This window comes from Panulirus ornatus, chromosome 63 (assembly GCF_036320965.1).
Source record: "Panulirus ornatus isolate Po-2019 chromosome 63, ASM3632096v1, whole genome shotgun sequence".
NCBI lineage: Eukaryota > Metazoa > Arthropoda > Malacostraca > Decapoda > Palinuridae > Panulirus > Panulirus ornatus.
Window position 1 is genome coordinate 2537383 of NC_092286.1, and position 24308 is coordinate 2561690.

At 40.9% G+C, this 24308-nt stretch overlaps 1 protein-coding gene across 1 annotated transcript in view; it reads left to right on the forward strand.

Moving 5' to 3' along the window:
- Cyfip (Cytoplasmic FMR1-interacting protein Sra-1) overlaps nucleotides 1–24308 on the forward strand; it is a 262708-nt gene that overhangs the window by 204623 nt on the left and 33777 nt on the right. The window contains 2 exon segments of the mRNA XM_071656579.1: nucleotides 4108–4241; nucleotides 10181–10372. Coding sequence (XP_071512680.1) covers nucleotides 4108–4241; nucleotides 10181–10372 — 326 coding nt within the window.

Consider the following 24308-nt stretch of genomic DNA (forward strand, 5'->3'; position numbering starts at 1 on the left):
TCGCCTTCTACGACACGCAGGGAATACGTGGGAAGTATTCTTAATCCCCTATCCCCAGGGATAATATATATATATATATATATATATATATATATATATATATATATGTATATATATATCCCTGCGTGTCGTAGAAGGCGACTAAAAGGGGAGGGAGTGGGGGGCTGGAATAAGAGCAAGGTTATTAGGTACATACCCATTTTTGTTTTCTGAGATAAAGTTCTCAACTTCCACACATTCTTCAATGCTCCCAGAATTTTCGCCCCCTCCTCCACCTTATGACTCACTTCCGCTTCCATGCTTCCATCCGTTGCCAAAATCCACTCCCAGATATCTAAAACACTTCATTTCCTCCAGTTTTTTTCCATTCAAACTTACCTCCCAATTGACTTGACTCTCAACCCTACTGTACCTAATAACCTATCTCTTATTCACATTTACTCCCAACTTTTTTCTTTCACACACTTTACCAAACTCAGTCACCAGCTTCTGCAGTTTCTCACATGAATCAGCCATCAGCACTGTATCATCAGCGAACAACGACTGACACACTTCCCATTCTCTCTCATCCACAACAGACTGCATACTTGCCCCTCTTTCCAAAACTCTTGCATTCACCTCCCTAACAACCCCATCCATAAACAAATTAAACAACCATCGAGACATCACACACCCCTGCCGCAAACCTACATTCACTGAGAACCAATCGCTTTCCTCTCTTCCTGCACGTACACATGCCTTACATCCTCGATAAAAACTTTTCACTGCTTCTAACAACTTGCCTCCCACACCATATATTCTTAATACCTTCCACAGAGCATCTCTATCAACTCTATCATATGCCTCCTCCAGATCCATAAATGCTACATACAAATCCATTTGCTTTTCTAAGTATTTCTCACATACATTCTTCAAAGCAAACACCTGATCCACACATCCTCTACCACTTGTGAAACCACACTGCTCTTCCCCAATCTGATGCTCTGTACATGCCTTCACCCTCTCAATCAATACCCTCCCTTATAGTATCCCAGGAATACCCAACAAACTTATACTTCTGTAATTTGAGCACTCGCCTTTGTCCCCTTTGCCTTTGTACAATGGCACTATGCAAGCATTCCGCCAATCCTCAGGCACCTCACCATGAATCATACATACATTAAATAACCTTACCAACCAGTCAACAATACAGTCACCCTATTTTTTAATAAATTCCACTTCAGTGCCATCCAAATCCGCTGCCTTGCCGGCTTTCATCTTCCACAAAGCTTTTAGTACCTCTTCTCTGTTTACCAAATCATCCTCCGTAACCCTCTCACTTTGCACACCACCTCGACCAAAACACCCGATATCTGCCACTCTATCATCAAACACATTCAACAAACCTTCAAAATACTCACTCCATCTCGTTCTCACATCACCACCACTTGTTATCACCTCCCCATTAGCCCCCTTTACTGAAGTTTCCATTTGCTCCCTTGTCTTACGCACTTTATTTACGTCCTTCCAGAACATCTTTTATTCTCCCTAAAATTTAATGGTACTCTCTCACCCCAACTCTCATTTGCCCTCTTTTTCACCTCTTGCACCTTCTCTTGACCTCCTGCCTCTTTCTTTTATACATCTCCCACCCTTTTGCATTATTTCCCTGTAAAAATCGTCCAAATGTCTCTCTCTTCTCTTTCACTAATAACTTACTTCTTCATCCCACCACCCACTACCCTTTCTAATCTGCCCACCTCCCACGCTTCTCATGCCACAAGCATCTTTTGCGCAAGCCATCACTGCTTCCCTAAATACACCCCATTCCTCCCCCACTCCCCTTACCTCCTTTGTTCTCACCTTTTTCCATTCTGTACTCAGTCTCACTTGGTACTTCCTCACACAAGTCTCCTTCCCAAGGTCACTTACTCTCACCAATCTCTTCACACCAACATTCTCTCTTCTTTTCTAAAACCCCTTCAAATCTTCACCTTCACCTCCACAAGATAATGATCAGACATCCCTCCCGTTGCACCTCTCAGTACATTAACATCCAAAAGTCTCTCTTTCGCACGCCTATCAATTAACACATAATCCAGTAACGCTCTCTGGCCACCTCTCCTTCTTACATATGTATACTTATGTATATCTCTCTTTTTAAACCAGGTATTCCCAATCACCAGTCCTTTTTCAGCACATAAATCTACAAGCTCTTCACCATTTCCATTTACAACACTGAACACCCCATGTATACCAATTATTCCCTCAACTGCCATATTACTCACCTTTGCATTCAAATCACCCATCACTATAACCCGATCTCGTGCATCAAAACCACTAACGCACTCATTCAGCTGCTCCCAAAACACTTGCCTCTCATGATCTTTCTTCTCATTCCCAGGTACATATGCACCAATAATCACCCATCTCTCTCCATCAACTTTCAGTTTTACCCATATCAATCTAGAGTTTACTTTCTTACAATCTATCACATACTTCCACCACTCCTTTTTCAGGAGTAGTGCTACTCCTTCCCTTGCTCTTGTCCTCTCACTAACCCCTGACTTAACTCCCAAGACATTCCCAAACTATTCTTCCTCTTTACCCTTGAGCTTTGTTTCACTCAGAGCCAAAACATCCAGGTTCCTTTCCTCAAACATACTACCTATCTCTCCTTTTTTCTCATCTTGGGTACATCCACACACATTTAGACACCCCAATCTGAGCCTTCGAAGAGGATGAGCACTCCCCGCGTGACTCCTTCTTCTGTTTCCCCTTTTAGAAAGTTAAAATACAAGGAGGGGAGGGTTTCTACTCCTTTAGTGTTGTATTTATTATAATTTTTTTTATGAAAGTTTTAGCAGAAATCTGTAAATTCAAATTGAAAATTACTAGAAAGTGTTATTGTTTCCTGTTATCAAAGAATGCTCGGAAGACCATTAGTTAAGGGATGAAATTGAAAAGCAGGTTGATGAAGAAGAAAATGCTGCAAACATTGGCTGTGTGTTTGGTTTACCAGTTATGCCTGTGGCATCATGTTCTAACGTTAATGGAGTATGAGATTGTGTTCAAAATGTGTTGCCAGTAAGTGCTTTTTTATCAACTAAAGATAGAGACAAGGTAATTTATATGGAGAGGCTTTTTTGGGATTGGATTGAAAGTTAGTGGCAAAGGAACATGCCAGTGACTTGTGTTAAAAAACAGCAACAAAAACTTGCATAGTTTTAGTACTTTAAGAGCATGGTGAATGTTCAACTACATCAGCCTTTTCAGCCCGTGACTGTTGGGTCATTTGTCTCAGTATCATTGCAATTTGCTTTATATAAAAGTGACTGTTAAACTGTTTGTATGGACCTAGAGCTGGTAAAGCAGTTCTCAAAACAGTTTCTTATATAATGGCCAAAGGTGGTTAGTCTTCTTTGCACGTTCTCAGTATTGAATAAAAGATGTAAATGAAAAAATTTTTATATCATGAAATCTCTCTCAGGTAGGAGGCTTCCTTGTCACAATTGTCATAAGTTGAGAGTGTACCCTAATTCTCAATTTCCCTAAGGGTGACTTGTCTCACTCTAGACTGTTGCAGGTCAGGGAAGGTGGTATGGAATTGCACATGTATAAAATTACTTCTTTATTCCTGATGTATTCAAAATACTTAGAAATACCTTATGATGAATAAGCTGAATACATTGCTTTGATTTATATATATGTGAAAAATGATAATGGTTAGGAATTTAAATAAAGGGTATGGTAGAGAAAAGAACAAATTTGGGATGAGTGGAAAGTAATTAGATTTTTTTTCACTTTCCAAATGTTTTATGACCAGAGAAAAGTCACTAGAATTAAGGAGCATAGTTTTGTCAGGCTGTTAGGAAGCATGTGGGTTGATATTGGAAAGATAGATGAAAATAAAGATCTGCTGTTGTAGTGTTTCCATGGACATTTAGTTCCCTCAGAATTGATATTTTGCTTCTCATCAATTTTATGTTTTTGTTTTTATCACACATTATTTTTATTTTTATTCGTGTGCTTGCCAATTTGTATCTTAGTCTTCAGTAATTGAAGGTTTATTTGAATGATTCTGTCTTAGTCTTACAAATTTGATAGATATTGATTATCTATTTACAGATTTGTTAAGGCAGTAGTAACTACATTTGCTCAGCCTGTACAGAGAGACAAGCCACCAAATGTAGCTCCTTACATGGTCTGGGGAAGCAAAGCACTTAATGTTGCATATACTACAATATACTCTCAGTATTCAGGTAAGACCGAACGTTTTTTTAACTTCATTTGAAATATTTGTATGCAAACCTGTCAAAGTCAGATGATATAGCTTCATGTATTGATTTATAGTTAGCAGTGCCCATATTCGATGCACTCTTAGTATGGGGTCTTAACATCTTTTCATGCTGCCTCTTACCATATATAGATGTCTTACAGTGCTACAAGACTCACATAGGTGACATACCAGTACACCCTCTTCTAATTTTTTGTAAGGTTCCTACTCTTTGCATTCATTAATACCCCAGAGAGCATTGCCCCCTTAGAGTGCTGTTTTGCTTTAGTGCTCTTGTTTGCATCTTGGAGCTCTGGTATAACTAGAAAAAAAAATTATGAAAACCCATACAGGAAGTCAAGTCATGAGTCCAAGCACTCATAAGACACTAAGAGCAGCTCTCTTTGTTTATACTCACTTGGCCAGTCATGGTGCCGTACACACATATGCTCACATCTAATCAGTGCTGAGTGGTCTCCTCTTTTAGTACACTGTGTACACATTCTTGCTGACTCACCAGGTTTTCTATATTATTGTGACTGTTTTTATTCATAATTTCTGGAAGATGGCCTGCAAGTTGTAGTACTGCTAGTTCATTGAAAGTGCCAAGGAAAAGACTCTCCTTGGATGTAAAATTAAAAGTGTTGAGGTGGTTGGAAGATGATGAGCATCAGGTCGATGTCATTGATGCTTTTGCATTGGTGAAATCATCGTCAGAACTATTAAGAATGCAAGCATGTTAAAAGCTGCTGCCATAATGAACACAAAGTTGATAGCAATGAAAGTAACTTATTCAAATAGCAGTTAGTTAGAAAAATGGATGGTAGGCTAAGCAAAGTGAAGCTACATGATGCTGGGGTGAACATCAGCTGTTGAGGAGTGCTTAGCAAAACACCTAGTATGTGTTACCACATCTTTCCACCTCACCTTTTTAATCACATCCACCTTTCTGCTTTTCATTCCATAAATTCAAGGTTCATGTAATGTAATGTTGAAGTGTTGCTTGTTTATACTTAAACTCAGTTTTGTGAATAGACATTATCTGTGCAGTAGTGTATGGCACTACTGTGGTCAGTGTTACTGAAGAAACCAATGGACACATAACCCTCTTCACCATGTAACACAATCTTCCTCCCACACAGCCAATGTTTGTAGCATATTCTTCTTCATCAACCTGCTGTTCAGTTTCATCCCTTAACTAATGGTCTTCCCAGCAGTCTTTGATAACAGGAAACAATAACACTTACTAGTAATTTTCAACTTGAATTTACAGATTTCTGCTAAAACTTTCATAAAAAGATTATAATAAATACAACACTAAAGGGCTTATGTATATATATATATATATATATATATATATATATATATATATATATATATATATATATATATATATATATCTTTTTTCTTTCTTTCTTTCATACTATTCGCCATTTCCCGGATTAGCGAGGTAGCGTTAAGAACAGAGGACTGGGCCTTTGAGGGAATATCCTCACCTGGCCCCCTTCTCTGTTCCTTCTTTTGGAAAATTAAAAAAAAAATGAGAGGGGAGGATTTCCAGCCCTCCCCCCTTCCCTTTTAGTCGCCTTCTACGACACGCAGGGAATACGTGGGAAGTATTCTTTCTCCCCTATCCCCAGGCATAATATATATAGCCAGAGGTTGAACCATTATGTGACATTCATTTTTCATTTCATTTCAAGCTAGAAGTTTTCTAAATTATTTCTTACATTTTTCATATGTATATATATGTATATGTGTGTATGTGTGTATATGTGCGTATGTATGTGTATATATATATATATATATATATATATATATATATATATATATATATATATATATATATATATATATATATATATATTTTTTTTTTTTTTTTTTTTGCTTTGTTGCTGTCTCCCGCGTTTGCGAGGTAGCGCAAGGAAACAGACGAAAGAAATGGCCCAACCCACCCCCATACACATGTATATACATACGTCCACACATGTAAATATACATACCTACACAGCTTTCCATGGTTTACCCCAGACGCTTCACATGCCCTGATTCAATCCACTGACAGCACGTCAACCCCAGTATACCACATCGCTCCAATTCACTCTTTTCTTTGCCCTCCTTTCACCCTCCTGCATGTTCAGGCCCCGATCACACAAAATCTTTTTCACTCCATCTTTCCACCTCCAATTTGGTCTCCCTCTTCTCCTCGTTCCCTCCACCTCCGACACATATATCCTCTTGGTCAGTCTTTCCTCACTCATTCTCTCCATGTGACCAAACCATTTCAAAACACCCTCTTCTGCTCTCTCAACCACGCTCTTTTTATTTCCACACATCTCTCTTACCCTTACGTCACTTACTCGATCAAACCACCTCACACCACACATTGTCCTCAAACATCTCATTTCCAGCACATCCATCCTCCTGCACACAACTCTATCCATAGTCCACGCCTCGCAACCATACAACATTGTTGGAACCACTATTCCTTCAAACATACCCATTTTTGCTTTCCGAGATGATGTTCTCGACTTCCACACATTCTTCAAGGCTCCCAGAATTTTCGCCCCCTCCCCCACCCTATGATCCACTTCCGCTTCCATGGTTCCATCCGCTGCCAGATCCACTCCCAGATATCTAAAACACTTCACTTCCTCCAGTTTTTCTCCATTCAAACTCACCTCCCAATTGAATTGACCCTCAACCCTACTGTACCTAATAACCTTGCTCTTATTCACATTTACCCTTAACTTTCTTCTTTCACCCACTTTACCAAACTCAGTCACCAGCTTCTGCAGTTTCTCACATGAATCAGCCACCAGCGCTGTATCATCAGCGAACAACAACTGACTCACTTCCCAAGCTCTCTCATCCCCAACAGACTTCATACTTGCCCCTCTTTCCAAAACTCTTGCATTCACCTCCCTAACAACCCCATCCATAAACAAATTAAACAACCATGGAGACATCACACACCCCTGCCGCAAACCTACATTCACTGAGAACCAATCACTTTCCTCTCTTCCTACACGTACACATGCCTTACATCCTCGATAAAAACTTTTCACTGCTTCTAACAACTTGCCTCCCACACCATATATTCTTAATACCTTCCACAGAGCATCTCTATCAACTCTATCATATGCCTTCTCCAGATCCATAAATGCTACATACAAATTCATTTGCTTTTCCAAGTATTTCTCACATACATTCTTCAAAGCAAACACCTGATCCACACATCCTCTACCACTTCTGAAACCACACTGCTCTTCCTCAATCTGATGCTCTGTACATGCCTTCACCCTCTCAATCAATACCCTCCCATATATATATATATATATATATATATATATATATATATATATATATATATATATATATATATATATATATATATGGGTATCCCTGGGGATAAGGGAGAAAGAATACTTCCCACATATTCCCTGCGTGTCGTAGAAGGTGACTAAAAGGGGAGGGAGCGGAGGGGCTGGAAATCCTCCCCTCTTGTTTTTTTTTTTTTTAATTTTCCAAAAGAAGGAACAGAGAACGAGGCCAGGTGAGGATATTCCCTCAAAGGCCCAGTCCTCTGTTCTTAACGCTACCTTGCTAACGTGGGAAATGGCGAATAGTATGAAAGAAAGAAAGAAGAAATATATATATGGGTTTGATTGAGTAAGTAACGTAAGGGTAAGAGAGATGTGTGGAAATAAAATGAGCGTGGTTGAGAGAGCAGAAGAGGGTGTTTTGAAATGGTTTGGGCACATGGAGAGAATGAGTGAGGAAAGATTTACCAAGAGGATATATGTGTCGGAGGTGGAGGGAACGAGGAGAAGTGGGAGACCAAATTTGAGGTGGAAAGATGGAGTGAAAAAGATTTTGAGTGATTGGGGCCTAAACATGCAGGAGGGTGAAAGGCGGGCAAGGAATAGAGTGAATTGGATCGATGTGGCATACCGGGGTTGACGTGCTGTCAGTGGATTGAATCAGGGCATGTGAAGCGTCTGGGGTAAACCATGGAAAGCTGTGTAGGTATGTATATTTGCATGTGTGGACGTATGTGTATACATGTGTATGGGGGTGGGTTGGGCCATTTCTTTTGTCTGTTTCCTTGCGCTATTTTTATATTTTTATACAATTCGCCATTTCCCGCATTAGCAAGGTAGCATTCAGAACAGAGGACTGAGCCTTTGAGGGAATATCCTCACTTGGCCCCCTTCTCTGTTCCTTCTTTTGGAAAATTAAAAATGAGTGGATGGGCCATTCTTCGTATTTCCTGATGCTACCAATGGCATCTTAGCTGTGTATCTTCTTTATATATCAACTGACTGTTCTATGTCTTCTAACTTATTCTTGTATCTCCCCTGATGACGTGATCATTACACAAAAGTGCACTTGGGAATTTATTGTGTTTCGTATTCCTTTTGCATTGGTGAAATCATCATTAGAACTATTAAGAATGCAAGCATGTTAAAAGCTTCTGCCATAATGAACACAAAGTTGATAGCAATGAAAGTAACTTATTCAAATAGCAGTTAGTTAGAAAAATGGATGGTAGGCTAAGTGAAGTGGAGCTACATGATGCTGGGGTGAACATCAGCTGTTGAGGAGTGCTTAGCAAAACACCTAGTATGTGTTACCACATCTTTCCACCTCACCTTTTTAATCACATCCACCTTTCTGCTTTTTATTCCATAAATTCAAGTTTCATGTAATGTTGAAGTGTTGCTTGTTTATACTTAAACTCAGTTTTGTGGGTAGACATTATCTGTGCAGTAGCGTATGGCACTGCTGTGGTCAGTGTTACTAAAGAAACCAATGGACACATCACCCTCTTCACCATGTAACACAATCTTTCTCACCACCACCACCACCACCACCACCACCACTACCACCACCGCCTCCATCATCACCACCCAAAGCATCACTACTACCTCCATTATCACCACCTGAAACATAATTTCAGTGATGCAGGGATGGATTAGCTTCAGCCATAAAAGAGCTTTATAGATATCTTACTGTAATATGTTTTTATTTATATCTGTAACCCTCGTACAATCCTGTATATATATCTCACAGGCAAAAAATAACATTATCAGGAGTGTACTTCCATATATGCAATGGTATAATGACCCTGTAGAGAGCTGTTTTGCTTATTGCTTCATTTTCTAGGAATACATCGTGGACACTACTTCAGGTATTAGTATAATGATGAGTGCAATGTGCTTACTCTTTGCAAGATTGCTCTTAGCATTATTCCTGGGATGCTTTTTGAATGTCTTTATAATGGCAGAATTTTTTAAAATTCTCAAATTGATTTAAGAAAAGCAAGGAGCTTTACTACCACATGTTCACACAGTGAGAACAATGATTAACCAGCAGTGTGGATAACAGCATTGCATAGTAAAGAGAACAGTAAATGCTGTAAGGTCATGCTCCAAGTTTATTGTAATTTTTGATGCACTGGACCAGAGATTTAAGAGTTATGAATTTTAGAAACTCAGGTGTTGATTATTGTATCTTTTAAGAAAGTTATTTCTGTATGTTGCCAATACCAATTTGTGTGCCAACTTTAAAACGTTCTCTCGGAAGATTTAGAAAAATGAAAACAGACATACAAACAGATTGTATTTCTTTGTGGTGCTGATGCCAGTCTGTATGTTACAGTTTTTAAGTGTGTTTCAAAAGGATAAGCAGAATAAAACAGACCCACAAACAAATGTACAAAATTATGAAAAGGAAATGTAGATAATACATTATTCCATTGCTTTTCATTGTATAAATGTGAGGGTTTCCTTTGCTGTTACTGATACTGTGTTCAATCCACAGTGCATCAGGCATTTATTTTTCTCAGCATTAATGAAATAGTTGATAGGATGTATTAAAGTTAGGAGTGTAAAGATAATCTGACGATCCATTTTTTTTTAGGTTTCCTTGGTCCTCCACATCTACGGTCAATTGTGCGTGTACTGGGGTACCAGGGGATTGCTGTGGTGATGCAGGAGTTACTTGAGATTATTCATTCCCTCATTCAAGGAAATATTCTTCAGTTCACTAAAACACTTCTTCAGGCTATGCCAAAACAGTGCAAACTTCCCAGATATGACTATGGATCTCCAGGTATAGTTATTTCTTTTCTATGTTTCCTTACAAAGTTTTAATTATGCATTCTCAGTACCCCTTTTATGGAGCTCTGCCACTTTTTGGTTATATTTTACAGGACATTATGTCATTTCACAGGTGTTTGTGTGTGATACATTTATTGTAAGAATGAGAATTCAAATTGTATGCTTTACATAATTTTCACTTGACACCTGTAAGGTGAAAAATATTTTGATACTTATATCAGAAATTGATGTTACCAAATTCTGCCTGCTTGAGGTTACACCCCAACTGGAAAGTCACCTTAGGAGAGGCTGTATCATTGGGAGTACAGTCTCGTCAAAGAACTCCTCACTCCTAAGGAATCTACATTTCCTTGCTACTGGAAGTAGTGCAGCCTTGGGCTTGGGTAACACCTTAGTCCTGGTATAATTGTAAATGATGAATAGATATCAGATATCTCCAATTTATCAATTTATGGCCATATTTTGAGTCCAGTGTGGTTAGAATAATGCAGTGCAATTTTCTCTGGTTTTACTACTGATGGAATATATGTAAGTCTTGATTAACTTTATTTGTAACATAACCATGATTTAGTAAGTTTCTTGATATAGTAATGATGCTTAAATGATAGATGAAATAAGTTTGAATGATGGATAAGTTTTTTCAAATGCACCCAGTAAGACTGAAGAGAAGATATTGGGTTTACAGTGTTCTATAGAAATCCATGTTTACTTATTTCATATTTAACTCTAAACGTAATTACAGTTGATTGATATCAAATGCATACAGCCACTTTCTGTCCATATCTCTGAAGCCCGTTCCCTCCAGAAACTCCCATCAAGGGGTGGCCATGGCAAGTCTTCGCTTATCCTTGTCTTTACATGCCTCCCTCACATATACCATTTCATGCATTCTTCCTCTGTTTCTCTCCCACCAGTATTCTTCCACCCTATTTGCCCATGTCACAGGTGGTCTTCCACTCACACACCAACCCCTTTATTTGTACTATCATACACTCTTCTTGTAAACTCCCAGTCTTGCATTCTGTCAACATACACTAATCTCCTCAAAGTATTATGTTTCACCCATTCTACCATTCAACAATTCATTCCCTTTGCGTTCCTTGACATACCACAGTTCTCATAAACCCTTCTTCATTCTATCTTATCACACCACATACTATTCTGAGATAGCTCAGTTCCATAGCCCAGATTCTTAGCCTTTGTGCCTCATTCCATGTCCATGTTTTGGTTGCATAGATCAGGGGTGTGAGGACTCTGCTGCCCCTTAATTGTCTCTTCATTTCCATACTTACACCTCTACCCTTCATTATTCTATTGAAGGACCCAGTGACTCTTCTACCCTGTACTGCTCTCTCCCTTATCTCTCCTTCCATATCACCACACTTACCCAAGACAGCTCCCAAATACTTAAATTCCCTCACTTCTTCCAGGCTTTTCCCCTCCTATATCCACAGCACAATTTAGTACACTTTCTTCTTTCACTCTATACGGTGATATAAAATCTCTACTTTCACTCTGTTTCCTTTCAAGCATCATTACTTTACTTTTACTTGCATTTACCTTCAATCTTCTCCCCTTACACATATCATAAAACACATGTACAACCTTCTGCATATCCTCTTCACTCTGCAAACAACACAGTATCATCTGCAAACAGGCTTGTTACAAGCCACCGTATCTCACCACCACACTCCATCTCTGCACCCCTTTTTCCTAGTTTTCCTTTTATCTCTCTTATCACTCCATTCATATATTTATTTATTTATTTTGCTTTGTCGCTGTCTCTCGCGTTTGCGAGGTAGCACAAGGAAACAGACGAAAGAAATGGCCCAACCCACCCCCATACACATGTATATACATACACGTCCACACACGCAAATATACATACCTATACATCTCAATGTACACATATATATACTCACACAGACATATACATATATACACATGTACATAATTCATACTGTCTGCCTTTATTCATTCCCATCGCCACCTCGCCACACATGGAATAACATTCCCCTCCCCCCTCATGTGTGCGAGGTAGTGCTAGGAAAAAACAACAAAGGCCCCATTCGTTCACACTAAGTCTCTAGCTGTCATGTAATAATTCGCGAAACCACAGCTCCCTTTCCGCATCCAGGCCCCACAGAACTTTCCATGGTTTACCCCAGACGCTTCACATGCCCTGATTCAATCCATTGACAGCACGTCGACCCCAGTATACCACATTGATCCAATTCACTCTATTTCTTGCCTGCGTTTCACCCTCCTGCTTGTTCAGGCCCCGATCACTCAAAATCTTTTTCACTACATCTTTCCACCTCCAATTTGGTCTCCCACTTCACCTCGTTCCCTCCACCTCCGACACATATATCCTCTTGGCCAATCTTTCCTCACTCATTCTCTCCATGTGCCCAAACCATTTCAAAACACCCTCTTCTGCTCTCTCGACCACGCTCTTTTTATTTCCACACATCTCTCTTACCCTTACATTACTTACTCGATCAAACCACCTCACACCACATATTGTCCTCAAACATCTCATTTCCAGCACATCCACCCTCCTGCGCACAACTCTATCCATAGCCCATGCCTCACAACCATACAACATTGTTGGAACCACTATTCCTTCAAAGATAGCCATTTCTGCTTTCGGAGATAATGTTCTCGACTTCCACACATTCTTCAAGGCTCCCAGGATTTTTGCCCCCTCCCCCACCCTATGATTCACTACCACTTCCATGGTTCCATCCGCTGCCAGATCCACTCCCAGATATCTAAAACACTTTACTTCCTCCAGTTTTTCTCCATTCAAACTTACCTCCCAATTGACTTGACCCTCAACCCTGCTGTACCTAATAACCTTGCTCTTATTCACATTTGCTCTTAACTTTCTTCTTTCACACACTTTACCAAACTCAGTCACCAGCTTCTGCAGTTTCTCACATGAATCAGCCACCAGCGCTGTATCATCAGCGAACAGCAATTGACTCACTTCCCAAGCTCTCTCATCCACAACAGACTTCATACTTGCCCCTCTTTCCAAAACTCTTGCATTCACCTCCCTAACAACCCCATCCATAAACAAATTAAACAACCATGGAGACATCACACACCCCTGCCGCAAACCTACATTCACTGAGAACCAATGTATATATATATATAAATATGTATATATATATGTATATATATATATATATAAATATATATAAATATATATAAATAAATATAAATATAAATATATATATATATATATATATTTTTTTTTTTTGCTTTGTCGCTGTCTCCCGCATTTGCGAGGTAGCACAAGGAAACAGACAAAAGGAATGGCCCAACCCACCCCCATACACATGTATATACATACACGTCCACACACGCAAATATACATACCCATGCATCTCAATGTACACATATATATACACACACAGACAAATACATATATACACATGCACACAATTCACCCTGTCTGCCTTTATTCATTCCCATCGCCACCTTGCCACACATGGAATAACATCCCCCTCCCCCCTCATGTGTGCGAGGTAGCGCTAGGAAAAGACAACAAAGGCCCCATTCGTTCACACTCAGTCTCTAGCTGTCATGCAATAATGCCCGAAACCACAGCTCCCTTTCCACATCCAGGCCCCACAGAACTTTCCATGGTTTACCCCAGACGCTTCACATGCCCTGATTCAATCCATTGACAGCACTTACACCCTGGTATACCACATCGATCCAATTCACTCTATTCCTTGTCTGCCTTTCACCCTCCTGAATGTTCAGGCCCCGATCACTCAAAATCTTTTTCACTCCATCTTTCCACCTCAAATTTCGTCTCCCACTTCTCCTCATTCCCTCCACCTCCCACACATATATCCTCTTGGTCAATCTTTCCTCACTCTTTCTCTCCATGTGCCCAAACCATTTCAAAACACCCTCTTCTGCTCTCTCAACCACGCTCTTTTTATTTCCACACATCTCTCTTACTCTTACATTACTTACTCGATCAAACCACCTCACACCACATATTGTCCTCAAACATCTCATTTCCAGCACATGCACACTCCTGCGCACAACTCTATCCATAGCCCACACCTCGCAACCATACAACATTGTTGGAACCAATATTCCTTCAAACATACCCATTTTTGCTTTCGGAGATAATGTTCTCGACTTCCACACATTCTTCAAGGCTCCCAGGATTTTCGCCCCCTCCCCCACCCTATGATTCACTTCCGCTTCCATGGTTCCATCCGCTGCCCGATCCACTCCCAGATATCTAAAACACTTTACTTCCTCCAGTTTTTCTCCATTCAAACTTACCTCCCAATTGACTTGACCCTCAACCCTACTGTACCTAATAACCTTGCTCTTATTCACATTTACTCTTAACTTTCTTCTTTCACACACTGTACCAAACTCAGTCACCAGCTTCTGCAGTTTCTCACATGAATCAGCCACCAGTGCTGTATCATCAGTGAACAACAACTGACTCACTTCCCAAGCTCTCTCATCCCCAACAGACTTCATACTTGCCCCTCTTTCCAAAACCCCATCCATAAACAAATTAAACAACCATGGAGACATCACACACCCTTGCCGCAAACCTACATTCACTGAGAACCAATCACTTTCCTCTCTTCCTACATGTACACATGCCTTACATCCTCGATAAAAACTTTTCACTGCTTCTAACAACTTGCCTCCCACACCATATATTCTTAGTACCTTCCACAGAGCATCTCTGTCAACTCTATCATATGCCTTCTCCAGATCCATAAATGCTACATACAAATCCATTTGCTTTTCTAAGTATTTCTCACATACATTCTTTAAAGCAAACACCTGATCCACACATCCTCTACCACTTCTGAAACCACACTGCTCTTCCCCAGTCTGATGCTCTGTACATGCCTTCACCCTCTCAATCAGTACCCTCCCATATAATTTACCAGGAATACTCAACAAACTTATAGCTCTGTAATTTGAGCACTCACTCTTATCCCCTTTGCCTTTGTACAATAGCACTATGCAAGCATTCCGCCAATCCTCAGGCACCTCACCATGAATCATACATACATTAAATAACCTTACCAACCAGTCAACAATACAGTCACCCCCTTTTTTAATAAATTCCACTGCAATACCATCCAAACCTGCTGCCTTGCTGGTTTTCATCTTAAAAAGCCATGGTGACATCACACAACCGTGCCTCATACTTACATGTATCCCAAAACTTTCTCTCAGCTTTCCATCCACTCTTACACATGTAATTGCTGCTCTATAGAAGGATGTTACATCATTCAGCAGTTTTCCCCGTATACCATATATCCCTAACCTATCCCACAAAGCGTTCCACTCAACTCTGTCTTACGCTTTTTCCAGGTATATAAAAGCTGCATACAACTTCTTACCTTTCACTAAATATTTTTCCACCATCATTTTTACTACAAAAATCTGATTCATACATTCCATACCTTTCTTAAAACCCCTTTGCTCTACACTTATCTTGCATTCAGTCACTTCTATCACTCTGTCTGTTAATATTTGTGCATACACTTTTCCTGGTGATGTGAGAAGGAGATGGAGTGAGTATTTTGTAGGTTTGTTGAATGTGTTTGATGATAGAGAGTGGCAGATATAGGGTGTTTTGGTTGAGGTGGTGTGCAAAGTGAGAGGGTTAGGGAAAATGATTTGGTAAACAGAGAAGAGGTAGTAAAAGCTTTGCGGAAGATGAAAACCGGCAAGGCAGCAGGTTTGGATGGTATTGCAGTGGAATTTATTAAAAAAGGGGGTGACTGTATTATTGACTGGTTGGTAAGGTTATTTAATGTATGTATGACTCATGGTGAGGTGCCTGAGGATTGGCGGAATGTGTGCATAGTGCCATTGTACAAAGGCAAAGGGGATAAGAGTGAGTGCTCAAATTACAGAGGTATAAGTTTGTTGAGTATTCCTAGTAAATTATATGGGAGGGTAATGATTGAGAGGGTGAAGGCATGTACAGAGCATCAGATTGGGGAAGAGCAGTGTGGTTTCAGAAGTGGTAGAGGATGTGTGGATCAGGTGTTTGCTTTGAAGAATGTATGTGAGAAATACTTAGAAAAGCAAATGGATTTGTATGTAGCATTTATGGATCTGGAGAAGGCATATGATAGAGTTGATAGAGATGCTCTGTGGAAGGTATTAAGAATATATGGTGTGGGAAGCAAGTTGTTAGAAGCAGTGAAAAGTTTTTATCGAGGATGTAAGGCATGTGTACGTGTAGGAAGAGAGGAAAGTGATTGGTTCTCAGTGAATGTAGGTTTGCGGCAGGGGTGTGTGATGTCTCCATGGTTGTTTAATTTGTTTATGGATGGGGTTGTTAGGGAGGTGAATGCAAGAGTTTTGGAAAGAGGGGCAAGTATGAAGTCTGTTGGGGATGAGAGAGCTTGGGAAGTGAGTCAGTTGTTGTGTGCTGATGATACAGTGCTGGTGGCTGATTCATGTGAGAAACTGCAGAAGCTGGTGACTGAGTTTGGTAAAGTGTGTGAAAGAAGAAAGTTAAGAGTAAATGTGAATAAGAGCAAGGTTATTAGGTACAGTAGGGTTGAGGGTCAAGTCAATTGGGAGGTAAGTTTGAATGGAGAAAAACTGGAGGAAGTAAAGTGTTTTAGATATCTGGGAGTAGATCTGGCAGCGGATGGAACCATGGAATCGGAAGTGGATCATAGGGTGGGGGAGGGGGCGAAAATCCTGGGAGCCTTGAAGAATGTGTGGAAGTCGAGAACATTATCTCGGAAAGCAAAAATGGGTATGTTTGAAGGAAAAGTGGTTCCAACAATGTTGTATGGTTGCGAGGCGTGGGCTATGGATAGAGTTGTGCGCAGGAGGATGGATGTGCTGGAAATGAGATGTTTGAGGACAATGTGTGGTGTGAGGTGGTTTGATCGAGAAAGTTACGTAAGGGTAAGAGAGATGTGTGGAAATAAAAAGAGTGTGGTTGAGAGAGCAGAAGAGGGTGTTTTGAAATGGTTTGGGCACATGGAGAGAATGAGTGAGGAAAGATTGACCAAGAGTATATATGTGTTGGAGGTGGAGGGAACGAGGAGAAGTGGGAGACCAAATTGGAGGTGGAAAGATGGAGTGAAAAAGATTTTGTGTGATCGGGGCCTGAACATGCAGGAGGGTGAAAGGAGGGCAAGGAATAGAGTGAATTGGATCGATGTGGTATACCGGGGTTGACGTGCTGTCAGTGGATTGAATCAGGGCATGTGAAGCGTCTGGGGTAAACCATGGAAAGCTGTGTAGGTTATGTATATTTGCGTGTGTGGACGTATGTATATACATGTGTATGGGGATGGGTTGGGCCATTTCTTTCGTCTGTTTCCTTGCGCTACCTCGCAAATGTGGGAGACAGCAACAAAGCAAAAAAAAAAAGAAAAAAAAAAAGCTTTTCCTGGTATACCTAACAGATTTTTTTTTTTTTTTTTTTTTTTTTTTATACTTTGTCGCTGTCTCCCGCGTCTGCGAGGTAGCGCAAGGAAACAGACGAAAGAAATGGCCCAACCCCCCCCCCCATACACATGTACATACACATGTCCACACACGTGTATACATACCTACACAGCTTTCCATGGTCCACCCCAGACGCCTCACATGCCTTGATTCACTCCACTGACAGCACGTCAACCCCTGTATACCACATCGCTCCAATTCACTCTATTCCTTGCCCTCCTTACACCCTCCTGCATGTTCAGGCCCCGATCACACAAAATCTTTTTCACTCCATCTTTCCACCTCCAATTTGGTCTCCCTCTTCTCCTCGTTCCCTCCACCTCCGACACATATATCCTCTTGGTCAATCTTTCCTCACTCATTCTCTCCATGTGCCCAAACCATTTCAAAACACCCTCTTCTGCTCTCTCAACCACGCTCTTTTTATTTCCACACATCTCTCTTACCCTTACGTTACTTACTCGATCAAACCACCTCACACCACACATTGTCCTCAAACATCTCATTTCCAGCACATCCATCCTCCTGCACACAACTCTATCCATAGCCCACGCCTCGCAACCATACAACATTGTTGGAACCACTATTCCTTCAAACATACCCATTTTTGCTTTCCGAGATAATGTTCTCGACTTCCACACATTTTTCAAGGCTCCCAAAATTTTCGCCCCCTCCCCCACCCTATGATCCACTTCCGCTTCCATGGTTCCATCCGCTGACAGATCCACTCCCAGATATCTAAAACACTTCACTTCCTCCAGTTTTTCTCCATTCAAACTTACCTCCCAATTGACTTGACCCTCAACCCTACTGTACCTAATAACCTTGCTCTTATTCACATTTACTCTTAACTTTCTTCTTCCACACACTTTACCAAACTCAGTCACCAGCTTCTGCAGTTTCTCACATGAATCAGCCACCAGCGCTGTATCATCAGCGAACAACAACTGACTCACTTCCCAGGCTCTCTCATCCCCAACAGACTTCATACTTGCCCCTCTTTCCAGGACTCTTGCATTTACCTCCCTAACAACCCCATCCATAAACAAATTAAACAACCATGGAGACATCACACACCCCTGCCGCAAACCTACATTCACTGAGAACCAATCACTTTCCTCTCTTCCTACACGTACACATGCCTTACATCCTCGATAAAAGGCAGATTTATTCCCCTATAATTTCTAATGCATTCTTCTCACCTTTTCCTTTGAAAAAAGAGACAGTAATAGCTTTCACTAAGTGAAATCCTCAGGCACAGCCTTCTGTTTCTGTGCTAAATTACATATAAGATACATCCATTCTATCATACTTTCTCCTCCATACTTCAGCATTTCAGCTGTAATCTCCTCCACTCCAGGTGCCTTTCCTACTTTCAGCCTCATTATTACCCTTCTTACCTCCGTCTTTGCTATAGGCCCCTGCACTTGTATCCTCTTCCTTCCCTCCTCCATACCCATGCATGTAACAACTGCTGCCTCCCCTTCTCCCATATTCAACAGTTCTTCAAAATAGTCTTTCCATCTTTCTCACTTAGTCCTTTTGATTCAGCATTTCCCCTTCCTGACTTCTCACATCAGCATTTCCACTTGTACATCCTCCTCTTTCCTTTTTCACCTCCTTCCTTTATAGTTTCTTATTATCCAGAAAATTTTCACTTAACTTTCTTCCAAACTCTTCATTTACTTTAATTGCTTTCCTCTATTAGCTCCTTAACATTCTGCTTACTTATTTTGTATTCTTCCCTCCTTTGCTGAACTTCCACTGGTTTATTCCTATTGATCAGTATACCATATGCCTTTTTCTTCTCTTCCTCAGCATTTCTAACCTCTTTTGTGTACCATGCATTGCCCTTTTTATTCCTATGTCTCACTACCTTGTATCTGGTGACTGATTCTACACCCTTCACTACTGTTTCTTTAAAGATTTTAAACACCTCATTCACACATGACTGCATTTGTACATTCACACTGCTTCCATCTAAGCTTTCAGTTACCTTCCTTTCATACTCCTCCCTGTATATTTCCTGATTCATCTTACTTGCCAACAATTTTACCTCTCCATTCTTCCTTACACCATAACTCCACTTCTCCCTGATCCTTATCCCCAGAAGAACTGCAAAATGGTCATAGTCTCCAAAGAAGCCTCTCACAACTCTAGCATCCAGCACTGCCTTTTTCAATCTTCCATCCTTTGCCACATAGTAATTCAAAGCCTTTTGCTCTTCTCTTTCATCATTCCTCATCCATGTATATCTATGGATCATCTTTTGCTGAAAAAAGGTGTTCACAAGGAATAAACCCCTTTCAGCACAAATATCCACAAGATAGCTTCCATTCTCATTTACTCCAGACACTCCCCATTCATCAGCTATCTCACCAATTCCATCGCATCCCACTTTCACATTCATATCACCCAATATACCCATGTTTTTCTCGTTCTCAAAACTGTTTATACAGAGTCTCAAATTCCTTCAGAAATGCTTCATTTCATCCTTACCTCATAAAATCTTCATATTCACAGGCGCATATACACATACCCATGCATATTTCACAGTCCCAATCTTTCCTTTCATTCACACTATTCTTGGTCCATTCCATTCATGCTTTGTAACACCCTCCCAAACTCTTGGTGAAAGCAAAATTGCACATCCTTCTTTTCCTCTATCCCGATAATTTTCACTCATTCCCATCCATACCAAACCTATTTCCATGCCCTCCCATAACTTGCATTCATCATTTCTATTTTCACTTTATACACCATGTCACCATGTGACATTCATTTTTTTTTCTTTTCATTTCAAGCTAGAAGTTTCAGTTTTCTAAATTGTTTCTTACATTTTTCGTATGTATATATATGTATGTGTGTGTGTGTGTATATGTGCGTGTGTGTGTGTATGTGTGTGTATGTGTATATATATATATGTATATTATCCCTGGGGATAGGGGTGAAAGAATACTTCCCACGCATTCCTCGCGTGTCGTAGAAAGCGACTAGAGGGGACGGGAGCGGGGGGCCAGAAATCCTTCCCTCGTATTTTTTTTTTTTTTTTTTTTTTTTTTTAAATGGGAAACAGAAGAAGGAGTCACGCGGGGAGTGCTCATACTCCTCGAAGGCTCAGATTGGGGTGCCTAAATGTGTGTGGATGTAACCAAGATGTGAAAAAAGGAGAGATAGGTAGTATGTTTGAGGAAAGGAACCTGGATGTTTTGGCTTTGAGTGAAACGAAGCTCAAGGGTGAAGGGGAAGAGTGGTTTGGGAATGTCTTGGGAGTAAAGTCAGGGGTTAGTGAGAGGACAAGAGCAAGGGAAGGAGTAGCAGTACTCCTGAAACAGGAGTTGTGGGAGTACGTGATAGAACGTAAGAAAGTAAATTCCCGATTAATATGGGTAAAACTGAAAGTTGATGGAGAGAGATGGGTGATTATTGGTGCATATGCACCTGGGCATGAGAAGAAAGATCATGAGAGGCAAGTGTTTTGGGAGCAGCTGAATGAGTGTGTTAGTGGTTTTGATGCACGAGACCGGGTTATAGTGATGGGTGATTTGAATGCAAAGGTGAGTAATGTGGCAGTTGAGGGAATAATTGGTGTACATGGGGTGTTCAGTGTTGTAAATGGAAATGGTGAAGAGCTTGTAGATTTATGTGCTGAAAAAGGACTGATGACTGGGAATACCTGGTTTAAAAAGCGAGATATACATAAGTATACTTATGTAAGTAGGAGAGATGGCCAGAGAGCGTTATTGGATTACGTGTTAATTGACAGGCGCGCGAAAGAGAGACTTTTGGATGTTAATGTGCTGAGAGGTGCAACTGGAGGGATGTCTGATCATTATCTTGTGGAGGCTAAGGTGAAGATTTGTATGGGTTTTCAGAAAAGAAGAGTGAATGTTGGGGTGAAGAGGGATGTGAGAGTAAGTGAGCTTGGGAAGGAGACTTGTGTGAGGAAGTACCAGGAGAGACTGAGTACAGAATGGAAAAAGGTGAGAACAATGGAAGTAAGGGGAGTGGGGGAGGAATGGGATGTATTTAGGGAATCAGTGATGGATTGCGCAAAAGATGCTTGTAGCATGAGAAGAGTGGGAGGTGGGTTGATTAGAAAGGGTAGTGAGTGGTGGGATGAAGAAGTAAGAGTATTAGTGAAAGAGAAGAGAGAGGCATTTGGACGATTTTTGCAGGGAAAAAATGCAGTTGAGTGGGAGACGTATAAAAGAAAGAGACAGGAGGTCAAGAGAAAGGTGCAAGAGGTGAAAAAAAGGGCAAATGGGAGTTGGGGTGAGAGAGTATCATTAAATTTTAGGGAGAATAAAAAGATGTTCTGGAAGGAGGTAAATAAAGTGCGTAAGACAAGGGAGCAAATGGGAACTTCAGTGAAGGGCGCAAATGGGGAGGTGATAACAAGTAGTGGTGATGTGAGAAGGAGATGGAGTGAGTATTTTGAAGGTTTGTTGAATGTGTTTGATGATAGAGTGGCAGATATAGGGTGTTTTGGTCGAGGTGGTGTGCAAAGTGAGAGGGTTAGGGAAAATGATTTGGTAAACAGAGAAGAGGTAGTAAAAGCTTTGCGGAAGATGAAAGCCGGCAAGGCAACAGGTTTGGATGGTATTGCAGTGGAATTTATTAAAAAAGGGGGTGACTGTATTGTTGACTGGTTGGTAAGGTTATTTAATGTATGTATCACTCACGGTGAGGTGCCTGAGGATTGGCGGAATGCGTGCATAGTGCCATTGTACAAAGGCAAAGGGGATAAGAGTGAGTGCTCAAATTACCGAGGTATAAGTTTGTTGAGTATTCCTGGTAAATTATATGGGAGGGTATTGATTGAGAGGGTGAAGGCATGTACAGAGCATCAGATTGGGGAAGAGCAGTGTGGTTTCAGAAGTGGTAGAGGATGTGTGGATCAGGTGTTTGCTTTGAAGAATGTATGTGAGAAATACTTAGAAAAGCAAATGGATTTGTATGTAGCATTTATGGATCTGGAGAAGGCATATGATAGAGTTGATAGAGATGCTCTGTGGAAGGTATTAAGAATATATGGTGTGGGAGGCAAGTTGTTAGAAGCAGTGAAAAGTTTTTATCGAGGATGTAAGGCATGTGTACGTGTAGGAAGAGAGGAAAGTGATTGGTTCTCAGTGAATGTAGGTTTGTGGCAGGGGTGTGTGATGTCTCCATGGTTGTTTAATTTGTTTATGGATGGGGTTGTTAGGGAGGTGAATGCAAGAGTTTTGGAAAGAGGGGCAAGTATGAAGTCTGTTGGGGATGAGAGAGCTTGGGAAGTGAGTCAGTTGTTGTTCGCTGATGATACAGCGCTGGTGGCTGATTCATGTGAGAAACTGCAGAAGCTGGTGACTGAGTTTGGTAAAGTGTGTGAAAGAAGAAAGTTAAGAGTAAATGTGAATAAGAGCAAGGTTATTAGGTACAGTAGGGTTGAGGGTCAAGTCAATTGGGAGGTGAGTTTGAATGGAGAAAAACTGGAGGAAGTGAAGTGTTTTAGATATCTGGGAGTGGATCTGGCAGCGGATGGAACCATGGAAGCGGAAGTGGATCATAGGGTGGGGGAGGGGGCGAAAATTCTGGGAGCCTTGAAGAATGTGTGGAAGTCGAGAACATTATCTCGGAAAGCAAAAATGGGTATGTTTGAAGGAATAGTGGTTCCAACAGTGTTGTATGGTTGCGAGGCGTGGGCTATGGATAGAGTTGTGCGCAGGAGGATGGATGTGCTGAAAATGAGATGTTTGAGGACAATGTGTGGTGTGAGGTGGTTTGATCGAGTAAGTAACGTAAGGGTAAGAGAGATGTGTGGAAATAAAAAGAGCGTGGTTGAGAGAGCAGAAGAGGGTGTTTTGAAATGGTTTGGGCACATGGAGAGAATGAGTGAGGAAAGATTGACCAAGAGGATATATGTGTCGGAGGTGGAGGGAACGAGGAGAAGAGGGAGACCAAATTGGAGGTGGAAAGATGGAGTGAAAAAGATTTAGTGTGATCGGGGCCTGACCATGCAGGAGGGTGAAAGGAGGGCAAGGAATAGAGTGAATTGGAGCGGTGTGGTATACCGGGGTTGACGTGCTGTCAGTGGATTGAATCGGGGCATGTGAAGCGTCTGGGGTAAGCCATGGAAAGCTGTGTAGGTATGTATATTTGTGTGTGTGGATGTATGTATATACATGTGTATGGGGGTGGGTTGGGCCATTTCTTTCGTCTGTTTCCTTGCGCTACCTCGCAAACGCGGGAGACAGCGACAAAGCAGAAAAAAAAAAAAAAAAACACCATGCCTGAGAATATGGGATTCCTCTCTCCCTGAGGCATCCATGCTACAACTTTCACACCTCTCCACAATCTCCCTCCTTTTATTCTCCCCAGTCATCCTATTCACATTCAACACCTTCACACTTAATCACTTTTTCCTTTTAACCCTCAGCATAACAGGTAGACTCCAG